Source organism: Pomacea canaliculata, linkage group LG6, assembly GCF_003073045.1.
Source record: "Pomacea canaliculata isolate SZHN2017 linkage group LG6, ASM307304v1, whole genome shotgun sequence".
Taxonomy (NCBI): Eukaryota; Metazoa; Mollusca; class Gastropoda; order Architaenioglossa; family Ampullariidae; genus Pomacea; species Pomacea canaliculata.
Window position 1 is genome coordinate 15064936 of NC_037595.1, and position 26842 is coordinate 15091777.

The window sequence follows — 26842 nt, forward strand, 5'->3', positions numbered from 1 at the left end:
ATTAGTCAAGGAGTTCGACAACTACAACTTGGACATCCTGGGAGTCAGTGAGGTCAGATGGACCGGCACGGGAAAGAGGAGACTAGCGTCAGGACATACCATCTTGTTCTCAGGAAGATCAGACGCTCAGCACTCTGAAGGAGTAGCTCTACTCCTCAACAAGAAAACGGAAAAGGCACTGCTGGAATGGAAGCCTTATGGACCCAGGCTTTTGAGAGCAAGATTCCATTCAAAGTACACCAAGCTGACAGTGCTAGCCTGCTATGCACCAACAAATGACTCTGAGGCAGAAGACAAGGATGCTTTTTACGATCAGCTCCAGGCAGCCTCAGAGAGCGTTCCAGCCCACGACATGTTGCTCATCATCGGCGATCTCAATGCCAAGGTGGGAAGCGACAACACCTGCAAGGAGCATGCCATGGGCAAACATGGAATCAGAACCATCAATGACAACGGAGAGAGACTGGCAGACTTTTGTGAAGAAAACCACCTACTAATTGGTGGCACACTCTTCCAACACAAAGACATCCACAAGGCAACATGGACATCACCAGATGGGATCACAAAGAACCAGATAGACCATGTCATCATCAACCGAAAATGGAGGAGCTCACTTCAAGATGTTAGAGCCTACAGAGGAGCAGACATTGCCAGTGACCACACTCTTGTGATAGCCACAGTTTCTCTGAAGCTGCGTCGATCACGAGGAAAACAGGCACGTCAGCAGAGAGTGGACTCCGGCAAACTAAAAATCCAGCCACCGAAAGGGCCTTTGCTATGGAAGTAAAGAACAGGTTCCAGGCACTAGGAGACCAACAAGAGATGACCTTAGACGACTTCAATCGAGTCTTACAGGAATCAGGAGAGAAAATACTGGGCTTCCAACGGAAAAAGAAAGAACAGTGGATCAGAGAAGAGACATGGAAGAAGATAGAAGAGAGAAAGTCAGCCAAACAAAGAATCAACAGCACCAGATCTGAACGCCTGAAGGAACAACTCAGACAAAGATATACAAAACTAAACAAAGAGGTAAAGAGGATGGCAAGAACCGACAAAAGAGACCACATAGAGAAACTGGCAGATGAAGCAGAAAAAGCAGCTAGCAAAAATGACCTGAAGACACTGTACAAGATAAACAAACAGCTAAACAACGGGTTTAAGAACAGTGATGTGCCAGTGAAAGACGTGAACGGTAATGTCGTCGAGGGAGAGGCAGGAAAACTACAGCGCTGGAAGGAACATTTTGAGTCAGTTCTGAACAGACCAGATCCCCCTCAGCTTGCAGACATCCAGCCAGCAGCTATAGACCTTGACATCTGCACAGACCCACCAAGCCTGGAAGAAGTGACAGCAGCAGTCAAGACAATGAAGAGCGGCAAAGCAGCAGGGGCAAATGGAATAACAGTAGAGATGTTGAAAGCAGATATAAATGTGACAGCTCCCAAGCTGACTGAAATCTTCAGGCAAATTTGGGAATCAGGGCAGCTCCCTGTTGCGTGGAAGACAGGGCTCATCTTCAAGTTACCCAAGAAAGGAGATCTTGGAGACTGCAATAATTGGAGGGGCATAACACTTCTTTCCCTCACCAGCAAGGTCTTCAGCAAGATTGTTTTGTCAAGACTGACGGCATCTCTTGAGAAAGACCTCCGACCACAGCAAGCAGGATTTCGTCCTGGGCGATCCTGCTCCGAACACATCTTCATTCTGCGACAGATTCTGGAGCAGAGCAACGAATGGAACACACCGCTGTACATCAATTTCATCGACCTGGAGAAGGCTTTTGACAGCATCCACCGCGAGCCCTTATGGAAGATCCTGAGGCATTACGGAGTCCCTGCAAAACTTGTTCAGGTCATTGCAATGCTGTACAGCGATTACAAATCCCAGGTTGTCTGTGACACGGAGCTCACAGACCCCTTCAACGTCAGTACCGGGGTGAAGCAGGGCTGCATTCTGTCGCAGTTCCTCTTCATCCTGGCCATGGACTGGATCATGAAGACTTCCACCGACAGTGAGAGGAGAGGGATCAAATGGACCATGACTATGACAGCAACAACAGCACTGGAAGACTTGGACTTTGCTGATGACATTGCCCTGCTGTCACACCGCCACCAAGACATGCAGGAAAAAACAAAGGCCTTCTCAGAAACAGCTGGAAACCTTGGCTTGAAGGTCAGCACAAAGAAAACGAAAAGTATGAGAGTGAACGCCAGAGTCCAAGACAGCATCAAACTAAATGGAGAAGAGATTGGGGAAGTTGACAGTTTCACCTATCTTGGGTCCAAAATGTCAAACACCAGGGATGCGGAGGTGGCGATTCGAGCCCGACTGGCGAAAGCCAGCCAGGCCTTCGCCTCACTCAGGAGCACATGGAAGGCAAAAAACATCAGCCAGAAGATCAAGCTGAGATTCTTCAAGTCAAATGTGATCAGCACCCTCCTTTATGGATCAGAATCTTGGAAGATGACCAAAACCATCAGTAACAAGCTTGACGTCTTCCAAAACAGATGAACAGTGGAAAGGGAGGGCGGGGGGGATTGGTGTTTTACGCCGTGTCAGCAGCTAAGGCTATATTACGGCAAGCAGCCAGCCCTGTAAACAGATGCCACGTGCAGAGAAAGAACAGCGTGCCCGAGATGAGAAATGAACTCAGGGCAGCCAACCTTCACTGTATTGGTGACAGGCGCTAACAGCGCTAACCGTTGCGCCACCGGACCGCTCAACAGTGGAAAGGGAGATGAAGGGAAAGGGCTGGACATGGGGTCACCTAGAGCGGGTTTCAGCCGATTGACATCGGTGGCGGACTCTGGTTGAGGCCTTATGTGCAACCTGATGCACGAAGAGGAATAGATAGATGGAAAAAAGAAGGCAGAAGAAATACCAGTGTAGACAGAAAATGGGAAAGATAAAACTGTAAGGTGACAGGGAGAGGATTTGTTAGAAAAAGAGTACAGCTGAAAAGGCTGGTAAGAAAGAAAAAAAAAAAGAGTCACATATGTGAAAGGGCTGGGCCAGCTTAGTCACCCAGCCAGAGGGGCTGGCTGTTAACACAGCAGGCACGAGGAGCCTACAGGCTGAATGTTTCGAGCCACAACCAATCATCAGTTGGAAGTCAATGAAAAGACTGGGCAAATGCAAAACAAGTACTGGCAGTCTTCTCACATCTAGACCAGAGGAGAAATCCCCCATTTTCTGGACAAGAGAAAATATAGTGTATCACAGATATCACCCAAAGACCCTGACATGCAGATAGCATCAAGGAATTCTCAAAAATGTTTTTGATAGAGGAACCAAGTAAACATTTCTGAAACTAAGCCAACAAGAGGTCAATGACAGCAATGCATTTGAAGGGTTTACTCAAGTAGTGAGTTAATAATAATAAAAAATGTTTGTTTATAAAGCACCTTTACCTCCATCAACAGTGGACTCAAGGCACTTACACTCATAAAGGCACACAAGCACACACAATAGGCATTGAATGCAAATATATCAGTCAGATCATAACTCTCTCTCTCAGGTGGAGTAAACCAGAGAAGCCAAAAAAAAACCAACCCTATCATGGTTAGCCCTGTAAACAGATGTCACATTCAATGTGGTGTATCAAAGCTGAACCCACAACACCTGATTTTTACTGTCATGGTGACAGGCTCTGAGTTCAAAGGTTAGTGGAAAAGGAAAGACTGAGTTAGCAACTATCCAGAGAGAGAGTAGCAATGAGATAGTATTGTGACAAACTATAATTGCACAGCACAAAATTTTAATACCTGCGAATATGGACAAATTTTTCAAGTTCCTTTAGTAAAGCTTTGCTTCCTCCATTGTGAAAATGTAAGGCTGGAAATGTTGTTCCATCTTTCAGAATGAAAATAATATATGCCCATCCATGGTTTGGTGCACTTCGCTTGAAACTCTTTAAATCCAGCACGTCAAAGCTTATGTTGTACTTACGCCGAACATCCATCTTTGAGTTTGCTGACACTATAAAAGAAACAGAAAAATTTAATAAGATTATTATATGTTCACAGAAACATAGGCATACACATATGCATAAATCCATTTTCCATATCAGCATTACTAATTACAGCGACCAGACCCTGAAAGACTAATACAAATGTATAAATATATGTCAGAAAATTAATTCTTCACACATGTGAGAAACTTCTCCATTTAAAAAAAGGGATGTGAAACTGGTCATGCAATGGCCATTGTTTTGAAACTGTCAGCATCTAGAAAATGCCCATGATAAGAAAAAGCTCTTTGACTGCCTCTGTCAAACATGCTGGCTGGCTGTAACAGTCTGCATCCTGGCATCCTTGAAGTTTTGTAATGAAATACTTTTAAAATCATTCTTAACAAGTTTTGTGATTATAGAAGTGGCATGGGTTGAGGGTTGGAAAAGAAGTGGGGGGGGGAGAGGGAGAGAGAAATAAACCTTAAAATAGCATGGGAGAATGGAAAAAAATATATAAATTCTTCAGGTATTTTTAAATGCTAGTAAGTTTTTAGTTTAGTCCTTGTTACTCCTCAAGGAGCGTATGGCCGCAACAACACAATATACCAGCATACGTCATAACCTCTTCTAGAGAGGAATCTTCCCGACCAGGCCCTTGTGGTACTGTTGTGGTTTCTGTAACAGCTTTTTTTTTTTTTACACAGTGGCTTGCTAGCCCAAAGCAAAACCCCCAACCTGGAAGGCCAGGGTGCAACATTTTAGCCTGGCCTCTCCCCTGACAGACCTGTTCGGCTTGGTTAGACCTGCCAGAAGCACAAGGCTCCTGCCGACATAGCTCTGTGGATCGACAAGGTGTGCAAGCCACCACACCACTACAAGAGTTGCACCAACTCATGGTGGAATGCCAGCAAAGTACAAAATAACTTAAATCTGATAATCAAGCTAAAGTTATACAGCTATCTAAAGACACTGACTTTGGCAGAATTAATATAATAATTGGTATAAGGTTCTAGGTATTTTCTCCATAAAAAATAGTAGTTACTGTCAGACTACCACCCACCCAACCACCTTGTTAATTACTAGAACTAAATAATTGATGAATCATGTATTAAAAAGCTTTATTCCAGCCAGGCAGCAAATCCATGAACCAAATGAATGGTTTATGTCATGATAAAAATCACACATTTGCAAGATATTTAATAATATGTATCCAACAACAATAAACTATTTCAAATTCTGACTAAGAAAAAAAATCATTCACACACTTCACACACACAAAAATTAATAAAACAGATGCAATGTACTTAGGCAAAGATTAACAGCATCATTATATTTAAAGTCTGAATTAAAAAATTCATATTTAGATTCCGTAACTTCCATCACTTGTATGCTATAGCCGAACATAAATAATAATTGCCAAACACTAATTTGCCAAAAAAAATGGTGAAAGGTTATCATAATGAAAACAAACTACTAAAGTGTGTAAAAATAATGCAACTCACACATCTCCAACAGGCAGTGTTGTTGAAAAAAAAAGTTGTTAATTAAGGTGCTAATAGTACTGTTTAATGGTCAGTCTTATAAATGGAACATATAGTGCATCCATCATCATAGTGCTTTTGTTATGCTTTCCCTAGCAGCCAAAATAGTAACAAGTGGTCTAACAGCTAACAGTCTTAGGTTTTAACCACTGCTGAGATGTTTATTATGTCAAGCGTTTTATATATATTTTTTCGATTTTGTTTTCTTACATTTAATCATGTTATCAAAATTATGGTCATAGATTGGATTATGCACAAGACACTCCAAGACAACACAGGTATCCAGTGAACTTTCACTAAACAGTTAGAGGACCTGGACTTTGTAAATGACATTAGTCCACTATCTCATCAGCAACAGCATGCACAAACCCAAACGGAGTACGCTAGCAGAGAAGACAAGCTTAAAGGTCAACAGAAAGAAGACCAAAGTGATGAGAATCAACAACAAGCAGTAACTCCCAATCCAGCTTCAAGCAGAGAACATCCTGGAAACAGACTCCTTCATGTATCTGGGGAGCATTGTCAACAAGGACAGTGGAGTGGATGATGACAACTATGAGCACACCCACCATGACACGCACAATCCTTCTCACATACAAAAACAACAATCTGTACAGATCCTATATCAAATGTTTGATATACGTGTAATCTCAAACCTCACAATGATTAATTCACACTAAAAGAAAAACTGCTTCAGTAACTGTATCTTCATACAACAACTTTTGAAGGATTTATATTTAAAAAACACCAACCTACATCTCATATTAAGAGCATATACCACTCAAGTGCCCTGGAAAAACACTCAAAGGATGAAAAATTTATGTTTAGCAATGGCAGCATTTCCAGTGAGTTCATAACAATAGTCCTTTCAAACACACATGCATCATCTGGGGCATTGACAATCTTCATAATACAATGGTCCTGGAATTATCTCAGGAAATCAACAAATTACAGATGGTAGACTGGATATTTCACTGGGGATCAACACCTAAAATCTGAAAAGTAGCATCAACATCCTTCTGAACAAATGACAGTCTTTGGGTTGTCTATGTGAACTTATATCCTTCTGTTTCTAGGGCCAGACATCACCAGATCTTCCATATGATAAAAACTCTCATCGCTTCCACACTTGACTTTGCATGCTCATGTTCACACCATCTTTCATACTTTCCACTCTCTTCTCCAGCAGCCTAGGTTGGCACTTGAAAACTACTTGTCTAGCATGCTCAGCTTGAACCGCTTTCACCTCTCCATGCTTAAATCCAAACAGACACACTATTTCATAAAACTTTGATCTTTCTCAAGACTGATTTTGCAACAACTGGAGAGCTAACAGTTATGTTGTGGTACATTTGGTCAACGGTCTTTTCTTTCTTGGAGTATATATATATGTAGTGACATGACCAGAATGTGAGTGTGCATGTATGTAGGAAAGAATGTTGGTGTGACTGAAAATGACAGATTACTGATGTGAAAGTTTACACTCTCACCAAGACATGCTCCTCATGCAATATCATTCGTTCATTTTCATTCATTTCTTCTTTGACTGTTACATATTGTCAAGGGGTGGGGTGGGGTTTGAGGAAGCACATAGATACTGCAGCTGACAAGGCCCACCTTTCAGACCTGTCTTAAGCAGTGGTGATCCGGTCCTATGAGAGACAATCGCTCCACTCTTTCAGGTTTATAAAACAGTTCTTCCTCTGACCACCTCGATATCTTCCACCTTCCAAGGGACCTTAGACAAAGTGTTGTGCCAGATCACATGACAGAGCTAGACCAGCTAATGCCACTTTACTGTTGCACATAGTGGTTCCTGTGTTCCCAGCATGGTGAATGTACTCTGTACTAAGTCATTGGTTTTATGTTCCCTGTATAAGATCTGGTGCAGTGCTTTCACTTCTCAGGCACTTGTTTTCAAATGTCTAGATTCTCCTTTCTGTTTGAAGCCTACATTACACATCCACATAGCAGGATTGTTACTACAAAGGACTTGTACAGACGTAATTTGAAGTAAACCTGATATTATGGCTGTGCCTTATCCTGTCCAACCTGGCAATCACTGCTGCTGCTGTCACGCTCATGATCTGCCAGTATTTTTTTAAAGCCTGGTTTCAGAGATATAGCACTCTATAAACATCCGCTGTTACTGAAAACTTTGCTGTTGTCAGTACTGGTCTCTATTCCATATGCATTTGAACCGTCAGTCTGTTGGTAAGGTCTTGCATTTTGCTGTTGGTGTCTGATATCAGATCAATCATCTGCAAAGTGTAGGTTGCATATTGGCCTTCCACAAATGAAAATGGAAGTGTGATGGTCACAGAGGGCTTCTTGCATAATAATCTCCAGACAGATGTTGAATGGTACAGGAATTTGGGGACAACCTTGACAGAACACCTACTATCCTGTGTAAGAAAGCTCTCACTGAGTGCTTTGATACAAAGGCCCTCCTTGATGTTGAAAGACTTTTTACAATGAATAGAGGTGCTGTAGATGTTTCTCTATCAAGATATGAAAGGTAAACATCTGCTCAACTATGCTTATCTGGTCTGAAGCCAGTCTGTTCTTCTATCAATGGTGCTGATGTGATTCTGGATTACACTGAACATCACTCTGCTTAGGTGACTGATTAGGCTTACAGTTCCATAGATTTGATGTCATTTGCTGTTTCATTTCTTTGGAAGGGATACGACTAGTGATTGTGGCCATTCTTTGTGTTCTTATGGCTGTTGTTTGTATCTCATCCTGCAAATGCACCACAGATGGCAAGTGATGTCTCTCCCTTTAGAGTTTAGACTGCATAGGACTGTTATGCATGTTTTCTGGTTTTAGTCTGGTTGTTTTGAAAGATATTAATGTCTGTCATCAGTTGAAAGGTGTACAGGTTGTTGCACTATTCATTCAGTCCATTTGTTGGGTTCAGCAGTGCTATCTGTGAGATGGCCGTTGTCTTTGAAGACCGATTATAGTCATCTAACTGCAGTATTTTTATGCTTTATTAATGTTCTGAAGTGTTATTTAGTAAATCTGATGTTGAATATCATTATTTTATCACATTCCTGATGTAGGCCTGAAATATACTCAACTTTTGTGATTTGAGTTAAGTCACACTTTAACTTTCAACTTTTACCATGAAAAACGGTTAGCATAATTTCCTAAACTTCTATAGATTGTTGTTTTATTGGAGTAGGTTTTTTTCCCTTTTTTTGGTTTTTACTACCATTTTGATATCCAGAGGCCAAGATTCAGAATTCAATATTTTTTCCTGTTATTTTCTGAGTAAGATCATTCAGTTAAGTGAACAGGAATCAAAACTATATGCAGCAATCATGCCATAAAAGATGCATTTCATCTAAAAAAAAAAAGATCAACAAATGAGAAAAGTAACTACACTTTCAAAGAAATTTATCTGAACAATAGATTTTACCTGTTTGTAGCCATTTCTTATGCTTTTTGTGTAAATCCATCACAAAGAAGGCATGTAAACTTCACAGGAACTAAGCTGTATTGTAGGCTATCTCAACAAATAAGCAGCATCTACTTGGTTTATTAGGAAAAGTCAATAGTCTAATAACTCGTGTAAATAAAAAAAAAAACAGCAAGCAATAATTACTAGCATTAATAAGGCACCTATCCTGTGGACAGTGGATTCAAGTGTATCTGTGCAGCCATTCCCACAAACAGGCAATCCATGTATTACAGAAAATTAACACTAACTACTAAAGACAATGAATCGCAATGCAAATCTGAGTGTATAATGTTCCTTGGACCTCGAACAAATTTTTCTTTTCTAATTAAAACTAATTTCTAACATACACTATTCATCTATGGTTTATTATGAATTCAGAGCTAGTAAAGTGGTTAACTTAGTTAACTGCAATCAGAGTATGCAAATGGTAGTAAGGATAGCCTGCAAGGTAGCATGGTAACATTTGAAGAATCAACATATTAAAAAGAAAACAGACTCACCTGTATCGCAATCTCTGTCATTTTTGTAGTTGACTGCTCCAATGAATGCCCAGTCTTGGTCTGACTGAGATTCTAGGTTGAGAAATTCCTCAGCTTTCCACTCAATATAGTGTCCGTCAGACTAGACATACACACACACTGCATTTAGCCACAATGTCGAAAATGTTCCTAATGTTTAGCAGTAGGCATTACAAAGAAACTCTGAATATTCAGATCTTATCTTAGGACACCTGTTTAGAGGGCTGGATTATTGGATTTTTATCTGGATATTCTGGTTCCTCCCCTCTCCCGCTCATAGAGAGAAATCACCTCTAGGTTTAAGCACTTTTCTGCCAAAGCAAGCAACCAATTTATTAGGAAACTTGGAAGTAGTTCTGCCCCCAGACATGTGGCAGGCAGGTCCGCCAACTTGTGAACATGCCTAGATCTAAATATAATCATGTTCAATCGTTTCATAAAGGCAACCTAGAAAAGAAATTGATGCAGAACTGAAGCATTAAATTGCAGAAACAAGTATTTACAAAGAACTACCTGGATGCACAATTGTTGAAGTGAATGCTACAAATCACTGACTGCAAAGGAAGTAGCAGGATACAGACAATGACAATGACAATGACAATTCTTTATTTACGAGGGGTAAAATAAGCAACTGAGCGCTTTTTTCCACTTAGCCCTCGCCCTTTTCAGGGAAGGAAATTAACTATATAAATGAATTAATTAAGCATTAAATATAAAAAGATAATAAGCACAGAGAAGGGTGGATATGTACAAGGTGATGGTTAAAGAAGAGATTAGCATATATTCACAAGGTCACCTGGAGTTGGTAGGAATTAGAGGGCTCATCTATATATCTTGAACGTATTGAGATAGATGGCGTCGAAAGCAGGTCAGGGAGTGCAATTGTTTGAGATGGAGAGGGAGGCTGTTCCATAGCGCACTCCCTGAAAATTGCAGACTTGATTTGAAGAGGTCTAGTCTAGGAAAGGGGATATTCAGTTTTGGGAAGGTTCTAGAGTTATTGGAGGAAAATAGGAGAGAGAGTCTGGGCGATAATTTACCCGTCAGTATTTTATACATGAAAATGCATTTGTTAAATTTGAGTCTGTTTTTAAGAGGAAGGACGCCTAGAGAGGTGAAGTCACGTGGGTCTAATTTCGGTTTTAGCAGGACGGCTTTGATTGCTCGCCTCTGAACACTAGCTAGAGGTTTCATGGAGGATCCACTAGCGGAGTCCCAGAGGGTAGAGGCACAGTCAATGACTGATTGGATGTGGGTGACATAGTAAAGTTTTCTTGTGTGAGTGTCAAGGAAATGTTTGATTCTGGACAGCTGGTAGACTTTCTTGGAGATGTTTTTACTTGTGGTGGAAATATGTTGGGACCACGATAAGTTGTTGTCAATGGTAACACCCATGAGTTTATGGAACTGTACTTCAGTTATTGACTGAGCGCCGATTTGGATAGTAGGAAATGGGGTGGCTAGGTTTTGTCTTTTCTGTCTGGTTGTTAGAAGCATGACTTCAGTTTTCTGGGGGTTGAGGGACATGTGGTTGGATTCAGTCCAAGCCTGGAGCTCGTCGGCACTCAGCTGTAGGATGGAAGCGAGTGGCTCAATCTTTTGGTGGTGAGCGTGTATTGTGGTGTCGTCTGCAAACATTTCACAGGATTGGGATATATGGAGAGGAAGATCGTTTATGTATATGGAGAAAAGCAGGGGTCCTAGTACTGACCCTTGAGGGACACCGAATTTAACTTCAAGGGGATCAGACAGTTGGTTGTTTACAGCAACTCTCTGAGTTCGATTGTCAAGAAAGGAGATAAGGAGTTCGGTGCTACTGGTACTTAGTTTATATAGAGTTAGTTTTCTGATAAGCAGATTGTGATCTATGACATCAAAGGCTTTGGCAAAGTCAACAAATAAGGCGGCAGAGAAAAGATTATCATTAATATTATTTAGCCATTGTTCCACCATAGATGTAAGAGCGGTGTGGCAAGAGTGATGTGGCCTAAAGCCGGATTGGTTTGTATTGAGGAGTTCATACCTTAGAAGGTGCTCTTGTAGGTGCTTGTGGATGTGTTTTTCTAAGGGTTTTGAGAGAGGTGATAGAATTGAGATTGGACGATAATTTGTAGGGTCGCTTGGATCACCTGATTTGTGAATTGTGATTACTTTTGCTTGTTTAAGGTGCATTGGAAAGTAAGATTTATCAATACAGAGGTTATACAGATAGGTCAGGCTTTCCGTAATGGCCGGTGCTGAGAGCTTTAGGATTTTGTTGTTGATGCTGTCTGGACCTTTGGTGTTAGTATCTTTAAGTTTGGTAAGTGCTTGATATACATCCAATATAGTCATTGGTGGGATGGAGAGAGCCATATCAATGTGCTTAGAGTTACAGAAGCTTTGTAACTTGTCTAGATTGTTTTCTTGTGACTTGTCATTTAAGACTACCCTAGGAGCAATTCCTGCAAAATGTGCGTTCAGTGTTAGGGGCTATTGTAGTTGCGGGACTGGTTTTTCTTGACTTGTTGGTTAGCTGATTGATGGCTTTCCAGATCAGTTTGGTGTTCTGCTTGCATTCTATGAGTCTGCTAAAGTAGTTTTTCATCTTGCTTTGTTTCATAGCGGTGACAAAATTTATTTGCTTTTTGAATTCCGCTTCCTGGCCCCTCCTTTTAAGTTTGTCTCTAACATTAATTGCGGCTTGGAGCTCCAGGTCGAACCAAGCAGGTTTGATGTGGTGTTTAACACGTTTGGTCCGCAGTGGTACATGCTTATTGTATATTTGTAGATATTGGTTGTGCCAGTAGGTGATGGCTTCATCTGGGTCTGTGATATCATATATTTTGTTTAGGGGAGAGTTGTATAGATCAGCTAGAAATTTAGTTTCCTCAAAGGTTTTAAAGGAGCGGTAGGTGATTGTTTTGTGTGAATTTCTGGGAACTTTGGTCCCATTTTTGTGCCACGTCAAGCAAATGGGGAAGTGATCACTGCAGCCTGTCATGGGCACACAGACTTCTAGTATGTTGTGTTGGTTGCTGACGTAGATATGGTCGATGAGTGTCTGTGAGGTGTTAGAGACTATGTTAGTCAACGAGAAATTTGATCTCATCTGTCTAAAAGGCAGAAAGCTGCAGACAATCAGCACACAGATCGACAAGTTGATGATGATAAAAACCAGAAAAGATAATAGCCAAAACAGAAAAATGTAGAGCTGCCCCATTCAGCCATTTAGGTGAGGGAGCATATCAGAGAAAGCATACTGCTTACAGATTGTCTAGCCAAAAAGTACAGCCAGTTCCCTCAGCCAGCAGACCCCACATCATACAGGAAAACCAAAGCATTCATCCAAAACAGGTAGAGAAGAGGTTGGATTATTCTGAATGCTGGATACCAAGCTCATTAAGATCCTGTCTTGCAGTCTGACAGAGACCAACAGACCCTAATCTACTGCCTTCATATGGGGCCTTGTATTCTGAACACTCATCCTAAGATAGACATTAAAAGTTCAGCTCAGTATGAGTGTGGCCACATATAACAGATTATGAAACACATCTTACAAGGCTTCCTTATCCACAAAAGCAAAGTGCCATGGGCTGTGGTCAAAATGGGTAAACCTCTGAACCTAACATTGAAAGGGAAAAGGCCTCCACTACACTGTCAGTTTTGTGCCATCCATCTGCAAGTGGATCTAACTGTACAGTTATCAAAAATCTATACTACGGATTTTTTGAATGCTCCTCCCATTTCTACTTTACTGAAATCTTGTCTGTCCACACTCCTGCTCGAAACTGTCGCTTCTCATCAGACTCCTGCATTCTATCAATCCCTCCACAAAGACAGTCACATAGGGAAAACAGATGTTCTCCCTCTGTGCTGCTAAGCAGTGGAGCTCTCTTCCACATCCCATTCGCTCCTCTGACTTGAAGGCTACATTCAAACGTTATCTGAAAACCTATCTGTTCCCTAAGTACTATCCATGAATTACTATCCTGAACTCCTTTTGTAATATTATCTGTCATATGAACCATTATGTAATTACTTTATCTCCATTCTGTTTATAGTAACTATATCCCTTCATACCTTTATCCATTGCATTATCTTCTATTGTACTTCATCTTTATGCTGTTCAGTGTGCCAATGCATATCTCACTGTCCACTATTAGCTAATGTTCATTTATCATTACTGGTCATTGCAGACAGTGTGACCTATCTTGGTCATGATGCTGCACAATTTCAAGTACACATATTATTGTTATTTTTTTGTGATTGAATCAAACTACTTCTGCACAAAGTTCTTATCCCTTTCTTATTAATAGATGTCTAGCCATAAACATCTATATTTGGTCCTTCTCTAAGCTTTCTGCAGTTCTACACATCTTTTGTCTTTTGCTTACTTCTGAGATGTTGGTTACCTCAACATTCATCCAGATGGACAAACAAGTGATAAATAATTTGTTCAATGCAACACCTGTATGGCAAATAGACATTTTTCCACATGGATTAATACCACAGCTCACTCTGCTGTTGCTCAGGACTGGCAGAAACTCTTAATACTATTGCATGACAACTATTTTAAAATCATGAAAAGCTTGCTATAATGGTTCATGTTTAAAAAGCTGCTTTCAAGGTGCTATGTTATGTCCAACTGGCTCATGCTTAAACACTCCATGTAATCAGGCATTCAAAATAGGGAGCTGAACTATGTAGTCTCTTAAGGAACAGAAATAGGAAAAAATGTCTATTATAAAAATAATAAATGGCTATTTTGAAAAGAATAATTGCTGTTATGCACTGAATCTGGGACTGTAGATCATGTTTTGATGAGTATCAAATCAGTGACACAAGTCACAGGCAATAAGCAAGTTGTTAGATAATTTTGTAAAACATTCTTGAGGCAAATTTCAAAACTCCATGAAGACTAAGCAAAATATAAATAGAACGTAATATGTGTGCAACAGTAGCAACATGCACTCACCTTATGGAGTAGAAAGACACGACCAGGTATATGAGCATCTTTATCTGTTGCATCAGAAACATTTATGTGAATAAAAACGCTGTCTTTTGCATACAGAACCTGGAACAAAAAAGCAAAAATATGTGTGACCATTTGGTTTACTGAAAAAGGTATATATATATATCAATAACTAAAATCCTGATTGTTTTTTGTTATTATTGTTAAAAATACAGGCAGGTTTGAAAACCTCTTGGATGGAAAACACAGTGGAGTGTCATGAACATCAAAGAAATATTTGTATGTTAAAAAAGAAGGAGAAAATATTCTCTACAGAGATTAGTGACAAAAATGATTTAATATGAAAATCAACATGGTTCAAGTGCAGAACAAAGCCCTAAGAATTTATAAGCATATTAAAATAAATGAACCTGGCCTATCAGAAGTAAAACTATTCAGTGCCAGCTCTAACTGCTTAACGAACTTTTAGAAGTGTTATGGTTTTCACAGTTTCAAGATCTCTGAAGGCAGATCACAAGGCCGCAAGACTGTTTCCAAAAGCCTTGAGAACCACTATATAGGAAGAGGGTCATTCTTGTCAACCAAATTTTTAATCTACACAGTGCAAGACTTTTCTTCGGAAAAATGCCCGATGAAAGTTGTATCTCTCTAGTAGATGATATGGCACCCACCAATGCATCAGTGCATAGGATCGTGCTGGTGATATGAAGGATGGCCAGGAGTTATGTGCTATAGCAGTCCTGGTGCTTTCCAAGGAATGAACAAGAATCTGCTGCTCACTCATGAGTATTCCAGCAAGAAAGCCATATTTCCCTTTCACTTATCATCTAAAGCATTAGTGTAAAATAAAATGAAAAGATGGCCTCCTATTTACTGATACTGGATAGTCCTTGATAATGCTCCAATTCATCTAGATGACCTGTCATACACCTATTTCAAGAAAGTGTTTCTTTTCCTTGTCACTCCCAGTTGTCGCAATTGTAGGCATGTATAGACATGTATTTAAACACAATGTACTTGTGTATACCATTCTCTAGCATGAGTTTCATTCACCAAAAAAAAGGTTTTTCATCTTCATGACACAATCAATGAGCCTCCAGTTCCATCATACTTTTATAATCAATAGTAATGCAACCATTCAAAGCAGACATCACCTTAAGATAACAAATTTTCTCTGCTTTGGATGCAGTAGTAGCTGACTCTAGAGAGTACCGGCTGGAACAGTCATTGGTAGGTCAATGATATTGCCACCCAGGCACACAACATAAGTTGATCTTCGTATGTGGTGAGTAGGGCTGCCATCTCTAAAAGATTGTCAGTACTCTAGCTATTACTACTCAGTAATGTGGATAAAGATGTCCTAGTGGAACCCAAACTTTTTAGGTTGGAGCAGAAAGTAGAGGTGTTGCTGCCTCTTCTGGTGATGGTACTGTAATACTGTCCCATTCATGGGATCCTGTGAAAAGATGGTATCAAACAACCTTAAACAATCTACAGACCTTGCCACTAGCCATAATGGGATTCACATGGCACTTTTCTTCTGGTGTAGAATTCTATCATCTCCACTGGCTTGAAGATGAATAATAATAATGGATAATGTTTCATTGCTGAAGAAAATCGAGTATCCACAATCTAACTTGAAAAAACCGAAAACTGGATGATCAGAGACTAATCAGCTATACCGATACTATTCTAAATATCTTACTTTCCTATAAAAAGTAATGTTACAATTAGTTCTCATATTTACAAAGAATGACATGATGCATAGTGATCTCAAATTAAAGTCAACCATGTGTAATACTCTGTTGACTATTGTCACTATTCTACTTTTACTAATACCAACAATTGGCAGTTGTGAACTGCGAAGTCGCTGTGGCACGTACCCAAGAATTTTACTTTGAAGCAATTCTATTTAAAGAATTTGTGAATAAAGTGTCGTTTTCTGTACACTGTTTTCTCAACACCAATATTTTCTAAATCTGAATAGTCTCAGCCAGTTACCTGGTTTTGCAACGCCATTTTCGCTGTTGGTGGGTGTTACGCTAGCTTAGAAATGACGCATCGGATGAATGTCGCTTGAAACATACACACGAACCACCATCGCTGGTCAGGTTTCGTAAATTATATGCATTTACATATGTGACAAATTCGCATTTAACTTTTATTGGTTCTTTATTTTAAAATAAAAATTGCACCACTCGATCGCTCAATCGTAGCTGTTTTTGACGTTGGAGACGTCCGATCACGCTTCCTCGTGACCTGTTTCAAAAGGAGGCCATTATTGCTTCGAAGTTATGTAGGTGGTTCGAAGGCGATGAATTTGTTGAGTATGTAGATGTCTTAATAACGTTTCGTTGTTTTCGATTTTTTTTTAAATCGAAAACTTACTACACAGAACTTTTTGTCTGAGCACGTTTTGATGCTGGTAAACTGAAATGGCAGAGGCAGGTCGGAAATATAACTTTAAAATTGTTCTTCTTGGAGAGGGATGTGTTGGAAAAACGTCTCTTGTGTTACGATATGTGGAAAACAAGTTCAACGATAAACACGTAACAACTTTACAGGTACTATTAATTTTAAATTCACAGCATATGTAGCCTATAATAATGGCAGTCAGTGTTGAATGGACAGGAAGATGTGTATGTCCGAGGTTTCAACCATTGTCAATACAATTACGCTAATATAACAAAGCTGTTAGCAGCTTTGCTCATTTAGTGCCAGTCTGAGTGCAATACAAAATATGCAAAATAAGATAAGCACAGTTCATAAGAAATGATAACTATATGAGTCTATAAAAACAAATTAGACCAGCAGTGTTCACATTCCTAAGTCTATGTAGTGTAATGACCATTGCTAGCACTGGCAATAAAAGAGTATGCATGATATAGCTTTAATTTTCTTAAAAGTCTTCTCTAAGAATTGTAGCTATGCTCAAATATTTGAAAAGAAGAAAACAGAATACTGTAAGCATTGCAGCAATAAGTGATGCCATGTAATACCATGTTGACATGGGAGCAGAAGAAAGGGAGAAAGTTACAGAAATTAGGTGCTTAAACAGAGGGGAGTGAAGCTGAGCAGATTGAACAGAAGGGAGTAAGGTAGAGAGATGTGTGCTGTTAAAGACCAAACCCTATGCAAAAGCATGTTGCACTCAGAAAGGTCCATTTATAGCATTCGATAGCACTGCAAACTAAAACTTGTTGTGCTTTAAGTAACTGGCCTAGGGCATACTGCCCTGTGGGGTCTGGTATCATCCTGAAGAATGGTGCCTGATGCAATGGTCTACAGTTCTGGCAGTCCCAGAGGCTATAATATGCTATCTCTGTTAGGTTGCCTTGCACCAGGTAAATGGGAGTTCTGTAGGCCATCCCTATCCCACCCTACACCATGATGGATCCATCATGTTCCACCACTGTGGGATCAAGCTAATGCTCTTCCAGTCATCTCCAGACGTAGATTTGATCATCGTGGGTGGAAGGACGTGGCAAAACGAGATTCATCAGTGAAGAGGACTACAGCCCACTGTTGCCTTATCCATCCCAGATAGTGTCACGCTCATTCAAGATGAGCAATGCAGTTGTCAGGACAGGGCGTACAGGCTCTCCCTGAGCTGGTTGCAAGCCGTCTGGTCACTGACACTTACATTGGTGACCGCTTGCAGCTGTCCCCTAAGTGTGCTAGCAGTCGCTGTTCTCAGTCTCAGCCAACAGAACATGAACCTGTTTTACTAGCAGTTGACCAAGGGTGTCTGGGTGTCTTCACTCTGCGGCACTTCCTGTTACATTGTAGGGGCTTCATAGAATTTGAATGACAGAGTGAGCAATACCATATAATATGATGTTTGTATCGGTGAAATTTGTAGACTGGTTTATGAATTATCAATTAAAATTTTTATTTTACTCACCATAAGATTCCTACTGGTGGCTGCAAAGAAAAATCAGCACAGCAAATTTTGGCAAATATTTTAAAATCAATGACTTCGGGGGTTTTTTTAATGCCACTGACATTCACTGTTGACTGTGTTTCCTGGTTTCTTGCTAAAATGACTGCAGTTTAAACACCTTTAGATAAATAAAACTATGCATATTACTTTGGTGTAAAAAGTGTGCCTAAAACTTTGCATCCTTTCTTTAATAAGCCTGAATACCTAGGAAAACGTTTAGGTATATAGTCCTCATGAAAAGGAGTGATGCTACTATTATAGCATTTGTATAAAATACATAATAAAAATAAGCCAGTTAAAATAAAATAAGTGCTAAAGAGAACTGGAACCTTTTTCTTTAAAATAAAAAATGATCACGTTGGTTTTAAGTAATAAAAATAAGGCACAAGGAAACTACTTGGACTGCATTACTTAATAATACAATTATTGATTTAGAAAGTAATGGTAGGAGAACATCAAGACAATTAGCAGCAATTGATCATTAGTGAAGGGTGAAGAAGAAGAGTCGTTAGTTAAACTCAAAATTCTTGATGTCAGTGATCAGCAGACAGCAAAATGCTAAATAGTTCTGTTTTAAATTTCTATGATGCATGCCTTTATAAATATTCTTCTCTCTCAAGGTACTTTTGTCATAGCTTGTGATATCTTAGTGAAACATAAAAGCAAACACCATTTGATGAAAGATGCCATGAGATATTTGAATACTGAAAATACAGTGATCTATATTTTTATCTTTTTATTTATATCTAAACTTTGTCTTAAGTCACTAAATTCATGCATTAACTTGTCAGTCATGAATCATTTTGAATCTATAAATTCTTAATTACCTCAGTGACAGACCAGATGTTGATCCTCGTGAAAAAATCGTTGATGGTGTTCTTGTTATATATATATTTTTTTTTTAACAGGCCTCGTTTTTAAACAAGAAACTGAATGTTGGTGGCAAGAGAGTGAACTTGGCCATTTGGGTAAGTTTCTGGTTTTTAACTAAAACTGTATATTCTGATAATTTTGAGAAGTACAGGATTGGCACTTTTCTTTTTTATTTTAGAATATATCATATATATCAAGCAGGAATCAATCACAGCGAGCTGTTAAATTTATGTAAAACTTATTAAAGTTCAACAGAAAAGTACTTGGCAGTAAACAGGAAAGCTGAAAACCTTAGATGTGTTATTTTTATATCTGGAAAATCTGAAAGTCAGAAAAGGTTTATGTTTGTGCACATTGGGCAATGGATATAGCATAAAAGAAAGTGCCATTTATTTGCAGGAGTTGCAAAAGTAGGATAGCATCTCTCTTTATTCATATGTTAATGCAAATTGGTCCATGATTAGCTGTACATTGATGAAATTGCCATGTAAATTCAGATAAGCTGAATACAATGTATACTTTTTCCTTGTATCATTCTTGTGACTTATTGTAGAATTTACTGGGTACTAAAAGTTTTCTTTGATAAGGATATGTTCAGTTTTTGTTCATTCAAGGACACTGATGTCAATTGTGTGAATATTTTATATTTTAAATTCTTAACCATTTTATTCAAAGAGCCTGAGTTATAGTGAGAAGAAATATGTATAAAATATTTTTATATTATTTCAGGACACTGCAGGGCAAGAACGATTTCATGCTTTGGGACCTATATACTACCGGGATAGCAATGGAGCAATTCTTGTTTATGACATTACAGATGAAGATTCATTTCAGAAGGTGAGCTATATTTTCCTAAACATATCCTAATGATTTTGGAAACGATGGTGAACAATTACTTCTTGCATTGAAATTGAGGAGTCAAAATAACAATATCATAAGACAGTCATTTGCTTTAAAGGTGTTTTGATATTTTCCTATATTGGGTAATTGAAGAAAATGTGAAATGTAAAATGTAAGAAACTAATTACGAGATACATTTTCCAGTTGTATAAATAACACCATAGCAGAAAAGTAGTGATGTCAAAGACTGGATGGTAAAAAACAAACTTAAACTTAACGATGTCAAAACGAAGCCCTCAGAAGAAGAAATCAACTTTGGCTCGTCAGTCTGCCCAAGTATGTTAAAATGTGGGAAATCAACATCACCTTTACATTATCCATGACATGACCTTTGATAAACAAGTTGCAGCTGTCTGTCAGTCTGCCTGTTATGAGCTACCTAAGATCGGCACCATCCATCACATTTTTTATGTTCGCTACCAACACTGTTGTTTTTGCATTTGCTCTTTCTAGGTTTGATTACTCCTTGCTTGCTGGTCCCCCTGCATATCTTTTTCAGAAACTCCAGAAAGTACAGAACTCCGCTACCCTAGTGTTTAGAGCTAGGAAACAGAACCACGTCACTCCTTTCTTTTTCTGCACTGGCTACCCATCTGCTCTTGCATTCAGCACAAACTGTCTGTGCTAGGTTTTAATTTCTTTGTGGGCTCCTGCCCTATTTCTCTGAACTTCTTTTACCCTACGTCCCAGCCAGAAAATTCCACTTGTCTGATGACCATATCCTAACTATTCCTGTCACCAGAACAACAGCATATTTTCACAGGATTTTTAGTTACTGTTCAACAAAACAATGGAACTCTCACTTTTCCATATCTGCCACCTACTCACTGTTGAATCCTTTAAGTGTGCACTGAAAATGCACCTCTTCTTTGAGCATTACTCCTAACAACAGTCCACGCAATGCCAGTTCTTTTTTCACCCCCTCCCCCTTTTTTCTGCTTATAGCTACTTTCCTACTCTTTCTTAGCAAAATCACAATGCTCTCAATTCTTATTGCTTGGTTCCTCTTTGCGTTTTCTGTATTTGTCTTTTATTAGTTATCACCACTGCTTATCTTTCTGTCGTCTGTATATTGTTTATCCTTTTGTCCTTTGTCTGCTGTCCATATCTTGTTCATGTTTCAAGCGCTAAGAGCATGCTTCTTACAAGTGTATGTGCTATACAAATCTTGCATTTATTATTATTATTGATACAAATCAAAACAGGTACAAGCTCATAACTAAAAATCCACAATAACTAAAACTTCTGTGTCCATATGTGGATGTTCTGGTGACAGGAAGGTTCATCTTCAACCACTTGATCATGGCTTTCTTCTGGCAATCCTGCACTTGACTTCGCTTGGTGGTCATGTTATGTCTAGCAGTTTTTGTTTGTTTTGTTTTTTTGGCAATCCTGAATGCACAGTTATATGAAGACTGGATAATTTAGGCTCCAATATATATGCATATATAATAGTAAACTGGAAGGAAATTGCTAACACCGAAAGTTTATCTTCAGCATCTTAGTGCAAAGTCATTTAATGCTTCTATCTCTATAAACCTGTAGCATTTTAAAGTGGGTTATTGCATGCTTCTCTTGTCCTAAAATCCATGACTTGTTTATGATTGATTTATATTTGTTGTTTTAAGTTATGCATTTCTTCTTTTCACAGCCTGTACTTTCAAATGTGTGAGTGGAAATATGTGTATAGTTTGTGTGTTCAGTGTGATCGATTTATATATATATATGAGTCCAAGTGTGTGTGGGTGTTTGTACAATTCACTGCCCCTATTATCTCAAGGCCATGGGATCTTGATCATCACTTGCACAGTAATTTATGGACTGCAAAATTTATTTTGTTTTGTTTCTGAAACTGATACAAATGCATTATACATTTTCTTTTAGATACACATTGTTTCCGCTTCATGAGGTTTTGCCTAGTAAAAGATCAGTTAATTGAGAGTAATTTGTAGGTAATATATGTTGCAGGTGAAGAACTGGGTTCGTGAGCTAAGGCGCATGCTTGGGCAGGATGTATGTCTGTGCATTGTTGGCAACAAAACTGACTTGGAGAAAGACAGACATGTTCCTGTGGATGAAGCAGAGGCGTATGTCGTTGCATATTGGATTTTTGGGGGGGAGGGGAATTCTTTGAATTTCAGATTTCTGCATAGAAAATGTCTTAAGCTGTGAACAAATTATTGTTCATTCATGAGGAAAAATGTCTTAGTTGCTGTAATATTTAGTCCATTGTGAACCATGCTATAACAGTCGTCAGCAGGAGTAAATGCCACTGCTACTGAGCCAAGACATTTGAAAACAAAAAAGTATTCTACTTTATTAATAGCTGGGTGTGCTTGCACCTTCAGATACTTAGTTAACTTTGCATTCTTACATGCCAAGTCAGTGTTAGAAACCAGTGAGTGGCTTTTGTATCCTATGATGTTATCACTATCTAATATAGAATTTGAGCTGTTGCCACTGAGTGTGACTTTCACTTGAAGCAAATCTTTGGTTAAAACATGCAAAGTTTCTTTATTGGAGTGGTCACTAGGGAGAGGGAAAGAAATAGACCATTTATTTGTATCCAGTGATTATTCTGTTTACTAGTCTTTGCTGCAAGCTGTAGTATGCTTGAAGAACATCAAGTAAATTTTATTTGTTTTCATGCTAGCTGCAAAAGTCCATGGACTTCCACTTTTATTTTTGATTCCTTGCAAATTTTTGTTTTGTGCATGCAGAAATTCTGACTGAAGTAGTAGGATCTGCTTAAGGAAATTCATTTTTGCACTTGATGTGAGGATTCAGTGTGGACTGTGTTTGACCAAGCCCCTGTGGGCCTGGCATCTCGTGCCATGGGGTGAAAATTCAGCATTGACTGAGCTGACCCACCCTTTTCTCTTCTACTTTTCTTTTTTTTTTTTTTATACTGTTACCAGCCCTTTTGTCTATATTCTTTTCCGGCAAGCTTTCCCCTTTTTACCCTGTTGTTTTCTTTCCTGCCTTCTGTCTTCCATTTCCCATTCTTTCTGACTGTCCTATCTTTATGGATGTTCCAAAGTTCCATGTGGCAGACCTGTAACTGCAGCAGCAGTTTCATTTTTCAAATGCAACAGGGATCTTCAGCTCATCTTGCAGACAGCTGCTCTATCTTCTGTGCATAGTTTCATGCCATCTTGCTGGCCTTGAAGCATGTTCACTAATCTTCAGGGCAGAACTTCTTAATCATTTCACTGCCTGCTCTCTGAGCTCTTCCTTCCTGTTGTTTTCACCATCCTGTTATGTGTACATTTCATGCAGCTTTTCTTTGTCACAACAAAGACATTGTCTTCATTTGAGTTCCTGGTCATGCTGACATCCATGGCGATGTTCAAGTGGACCAGGCTGCCAATGCTGCTTGCCATCCTCTTGGTCAATTGCAGTCTGGTGTCATTCAGCTGTAAGTCTGTTCTAAGCCTATATTTAGTCCCTGTGGCAATGCCTTCCCCATCTTTCTGACTGTCCACCTCCTGACCATTCTGTGTGGCAGGGCTGTACATAGTAGACTTAGTATGTCCACACCTATGCCATGCATTCAGCAACACTTTACTGTTTTACATGTTTTAATTACATGTCCTGGTATCCAGAGTGTTCCCCAACAATTTTTTTACAGCTCTTTGTTTTTCTTGTCTTTTCTTTTTTTGTCCACTTCACTGGCAGCTATTTTTTCAGTTTTAAAGATGGTAAGACTTTGTGTGTAAGGCCTTGGATTTAAGGTTTGGTTTTATTCACAGAATTTAGCTTAATGGTGGCCCTTTATGCTGCAATACATTTTTTTTTTAACACATTAACAACATTTTTAACATATTACCTACCCTTTTATGTTGTTCTTTTTTCCTTCTTGTTGGCTTATGGTGATGGTGTTGTATCAGATAGGGGTCCTATTTTTCACTGTATCAATGAAATTTAACTCTCTTTGGACATGATATAGCCGTAGTTGCTGGCACATTGTAAAACTCAAACAACCAGTCAACAGCCCAGTTCTTATCTTGCTAATGTAAAGTGAATGCAATGGATGCCCTAACGCAGGCATCTTGCATCTTTGATAAGACACCTTGAAAGAGACTTCGTTAGCCTATGAAATGTGTCAAATTGTAATTGTTTATGCTCAGATCTAAAGGATTCACACTTGCAGATAGTGCCCCTATCTTAGACTACCTCCCTTTAATAATGAAAAGTAATGTATTAGTAAAATGTTGGCTTTATTAACATATAGTGTTGTAGACAGTTGTTAGGATTCATTTTGTAGCCCTTTCTTGTCTTTGTGTTTTGTTACATCATGCTCAAAACAAGGAAAATTAAAATATTTAACTGCATTTTTTTCTTTACAGATATGCTGGATCAGTAAACGCTAAACATTATCACACATCTGCAAAGCTGAACAGAGGTATAGAGGAGCTGTTTCTTGATTTAAGCAAAGGTATGTTAAATTGGTTATCCCTTGTTAATTTTCAGTATGGAACTGATCAACTGCCCCAACTCCAATGTAAATTAGCATGCTCAGAAGGCATCTCAAATAAAAGATTGCTGAGAATCCATGTGACTCTTTTGATCTCTGACTTGCCATTTTCAAAAGGATGCAGTGAAACCAAGAAATTTCAAAATCATCGTAACAACTCCCAAAACAATGCCAAGGAAAGCAACTGCAGAAAAATACAAATTATCCTTTCAGTGATGTCTGTAACTACTTCCCGTAGTCTACATAAAGAAATGCACTTAAAAAATTTTGACTATCTTCTGGTAACTCTCTTGTGAAGCAATCTCTTTGCTTGTACATAACTTAAACACAGTTGCAGGGAAACTCCAATCAGTTGATGCTTTATCTAAATGTATTTAATTCACATTGTCATTTCAGTATAAGGGTGTGATTGTTTCAGGCATGATGGAAAAGTCAGAAAGCACACTTGGACGACATCATTCTGGAACTGGTGGTCGATCAGGTGTGGTAGTAGTAGATGATGAGCAACAGAGTGCTAGAAAAAGTGGAGGCTGCTGTGGATAAGAGCATGACTTGCATACTGATATAAATTAGACCCTACCAAATGCATGGTAACAGCAACCAGAAGTGCTGAATGATCTTTTACTATTTGTGCGTAACTGTAAACAAAATTGCCATAGGTTACCTTCTGTCTAGCAGTGCACAGCACTTTCTTTGATTCAGCATGTGCCTTGTGTTTTTGGATGTGGAGCCTCGCATGCTACCATTGTTTTAAACCATGTATTAGGACAACATATTATTAAAAGCCAATGTTTAACTGTCAATGAGCAAGATAGTTTCTCTTTAGCTGGCAGAAAGATTTTTCAGGATCCATTGCTTTGTGGTTTCATCTCTTTGTGTCATATTGGATGCAATTTTGTATGTATATGTGTATGAAAATACATAAATTGGAAAGAGTATTTGTGCATGCGTGTTGTATGTGTGAATGTACTCAAGCATATGCTTACAGGGGGCGGGAATTGCACGAGTATGTGGATTATTCTGGCAACACAGTTGTGTATCTGTTCTAAAGTAGGTCAAGTGCTTGGTGCAAGGTTATGGGCTGTGGTGTGTGCATGCACAAAGGTTAATTTGCATAACGTAGTCAAATTCTTGATGTAAAAATGCTTTTTACACCAGAAATTTGTATTAGAAACAATTGTTGAAAGAAGTCATGTACATGTATGGGAGTGTTTGGCAGGTCAGCCAAACCAAATGTGTCGATGACCTTGCATCAGTAATAAGCCTTGTTTGATAATCAGACCAGTCAGCAATCCATTTTCTGTGTAAAAGCTTTTCATATTTTTAAGAGGAAGGGACGTTAATCTGATTATTATAGGTATATATTTGTTACAGAAAATGTACAGTTTGCTGGCATAATGGATTAGTTTCTTTTGACATTTTGTCTTCGTTTTACAAAATGGGAGAAAGTGCAAATATTACAGGTGACATGATTAGTGAGTGGTAAATGATATGCACACTGGTAATTGTAGAAAAATGTTAACAATCTGAAATAAAAAAATAAAACATATTTGTGCATATCATTTCTAGCTAGCTTATATGAGTTTTCTTTTCAGATCTTTATGTGAGAGTAAATGAGGGTGGCAGCGTAGTTTTAGATCTGCTTTAGACTGTTACAGTTATACAGGCAGGCAGGTTGTTGGAGCTCAGTATCTTGTAAAGGAAGAGGGGAATCATTTTAGCCAGGGACGAACAATAAAATGGAAAATTATGTGATATCATTCTCCTACACAATTATACCATGTCATTCAACTGTACAGAGGTATATGTGCTTGGAAAGTGGAGCAACATATTGCTAACAATCAGCTGCCAACAACTCAACAGTGGAATTTACTAAAGATTCTAAGATTGAGCATTCTTATCTGGCAATGTTTATGACATACACTGAGTACAAACTCTTCTGGAATCAGCTGTTTAATTAATGGCTTAAAAATAAACGTGCAAGAAAAAAATTGGGGAAATCCAATTCTTCCATCTCTCTCAGTTCAGTCCATGGACATACTTTGTATAGCCATTTCAAGTTGACTGCTATGCAGCATTAGTGAAATCTACGCTAAATTGGCTTTAGGCTTTTAATAATGGTGTTCAGATTTTTTTCTTTTATCCTGAAAGAAAAGTTAATGACATTTATTGGCCCATTAAGACTGAACTGTCCATCTTGTTTTTCAATTAAGTG

General features: G+C 38.8%; 2 protein-coding genes across 2 annotated transcripts in view; one reads left to right on the forward strand and one right to left on the reverse strand.

The window, feature by feature from the left end:
• Positions 1-16571, reverse strand: part of LOC112566108 (TBC1 domain family member 15-like) — a 44734-nt gene extending 28163 nt beyond the window's left edge. Inside the window, 4 exon segments of the mRNA XM_025242075.1 lie at positions 3747-3978; positions 9463-9583; positions 14438-14536; positions 16436-16571. Coding sequence (XP_025097860.1) covers positions 3747-3978; positions 9463-9583; positions 14438-14536; positions 16436-16453 — 470 coding nt within the window. The 5' untranslated portion in view covers positions 16454-16571.
• A 130-nt stretch (positions 16572-16701) lies between these two features.
• Positions 16702-26189, forward strand: LOC112566107 (ras-related protein Rab-21-like). Its single transcript, XM_025242074.1, has 6 exons — positions 16702-16998; positions 19286-19345; positions 19980-20087; positions 22119-22237; positions 24500-24588; positions 25046-26189. The coding sequence occupies exons 1-6, from the start codon at positions 16870-16872 to the stop codon at positions 25168-25170; spliced, it is 630 nt and encodes a 209-aa protein (XP_025097859.1). The 5' UTR covers positions 16702-16869; the 3' UTR covers positions 25171-26189.
• Positions 26190-26842: the final 653 nt, after the last annotated feature.

Coding starts and splice junctions, on each gene's coding strand:
- LOC112566107 (XM_025242074.1), top strand. CDS start 16,870: ATGGCAGAGGCAGGTCGGAAATATAACTTTAAAATTGTTCTTCTTGGA. Junction 19,346..19,979: donor GAGTGAACTTGGCCATTTGG/GTAAGTTTCTGG, acceptor ATATTATTTCAG/GACACTGCAGGGCAAGAACG. Junction 20,088..22,118: donor ATGAAGATTCATTTCAGAAG/GTGAGCTATATT, acceptor TATATGTTGCAG/GTGAAGAACTGGGTTCGTGA.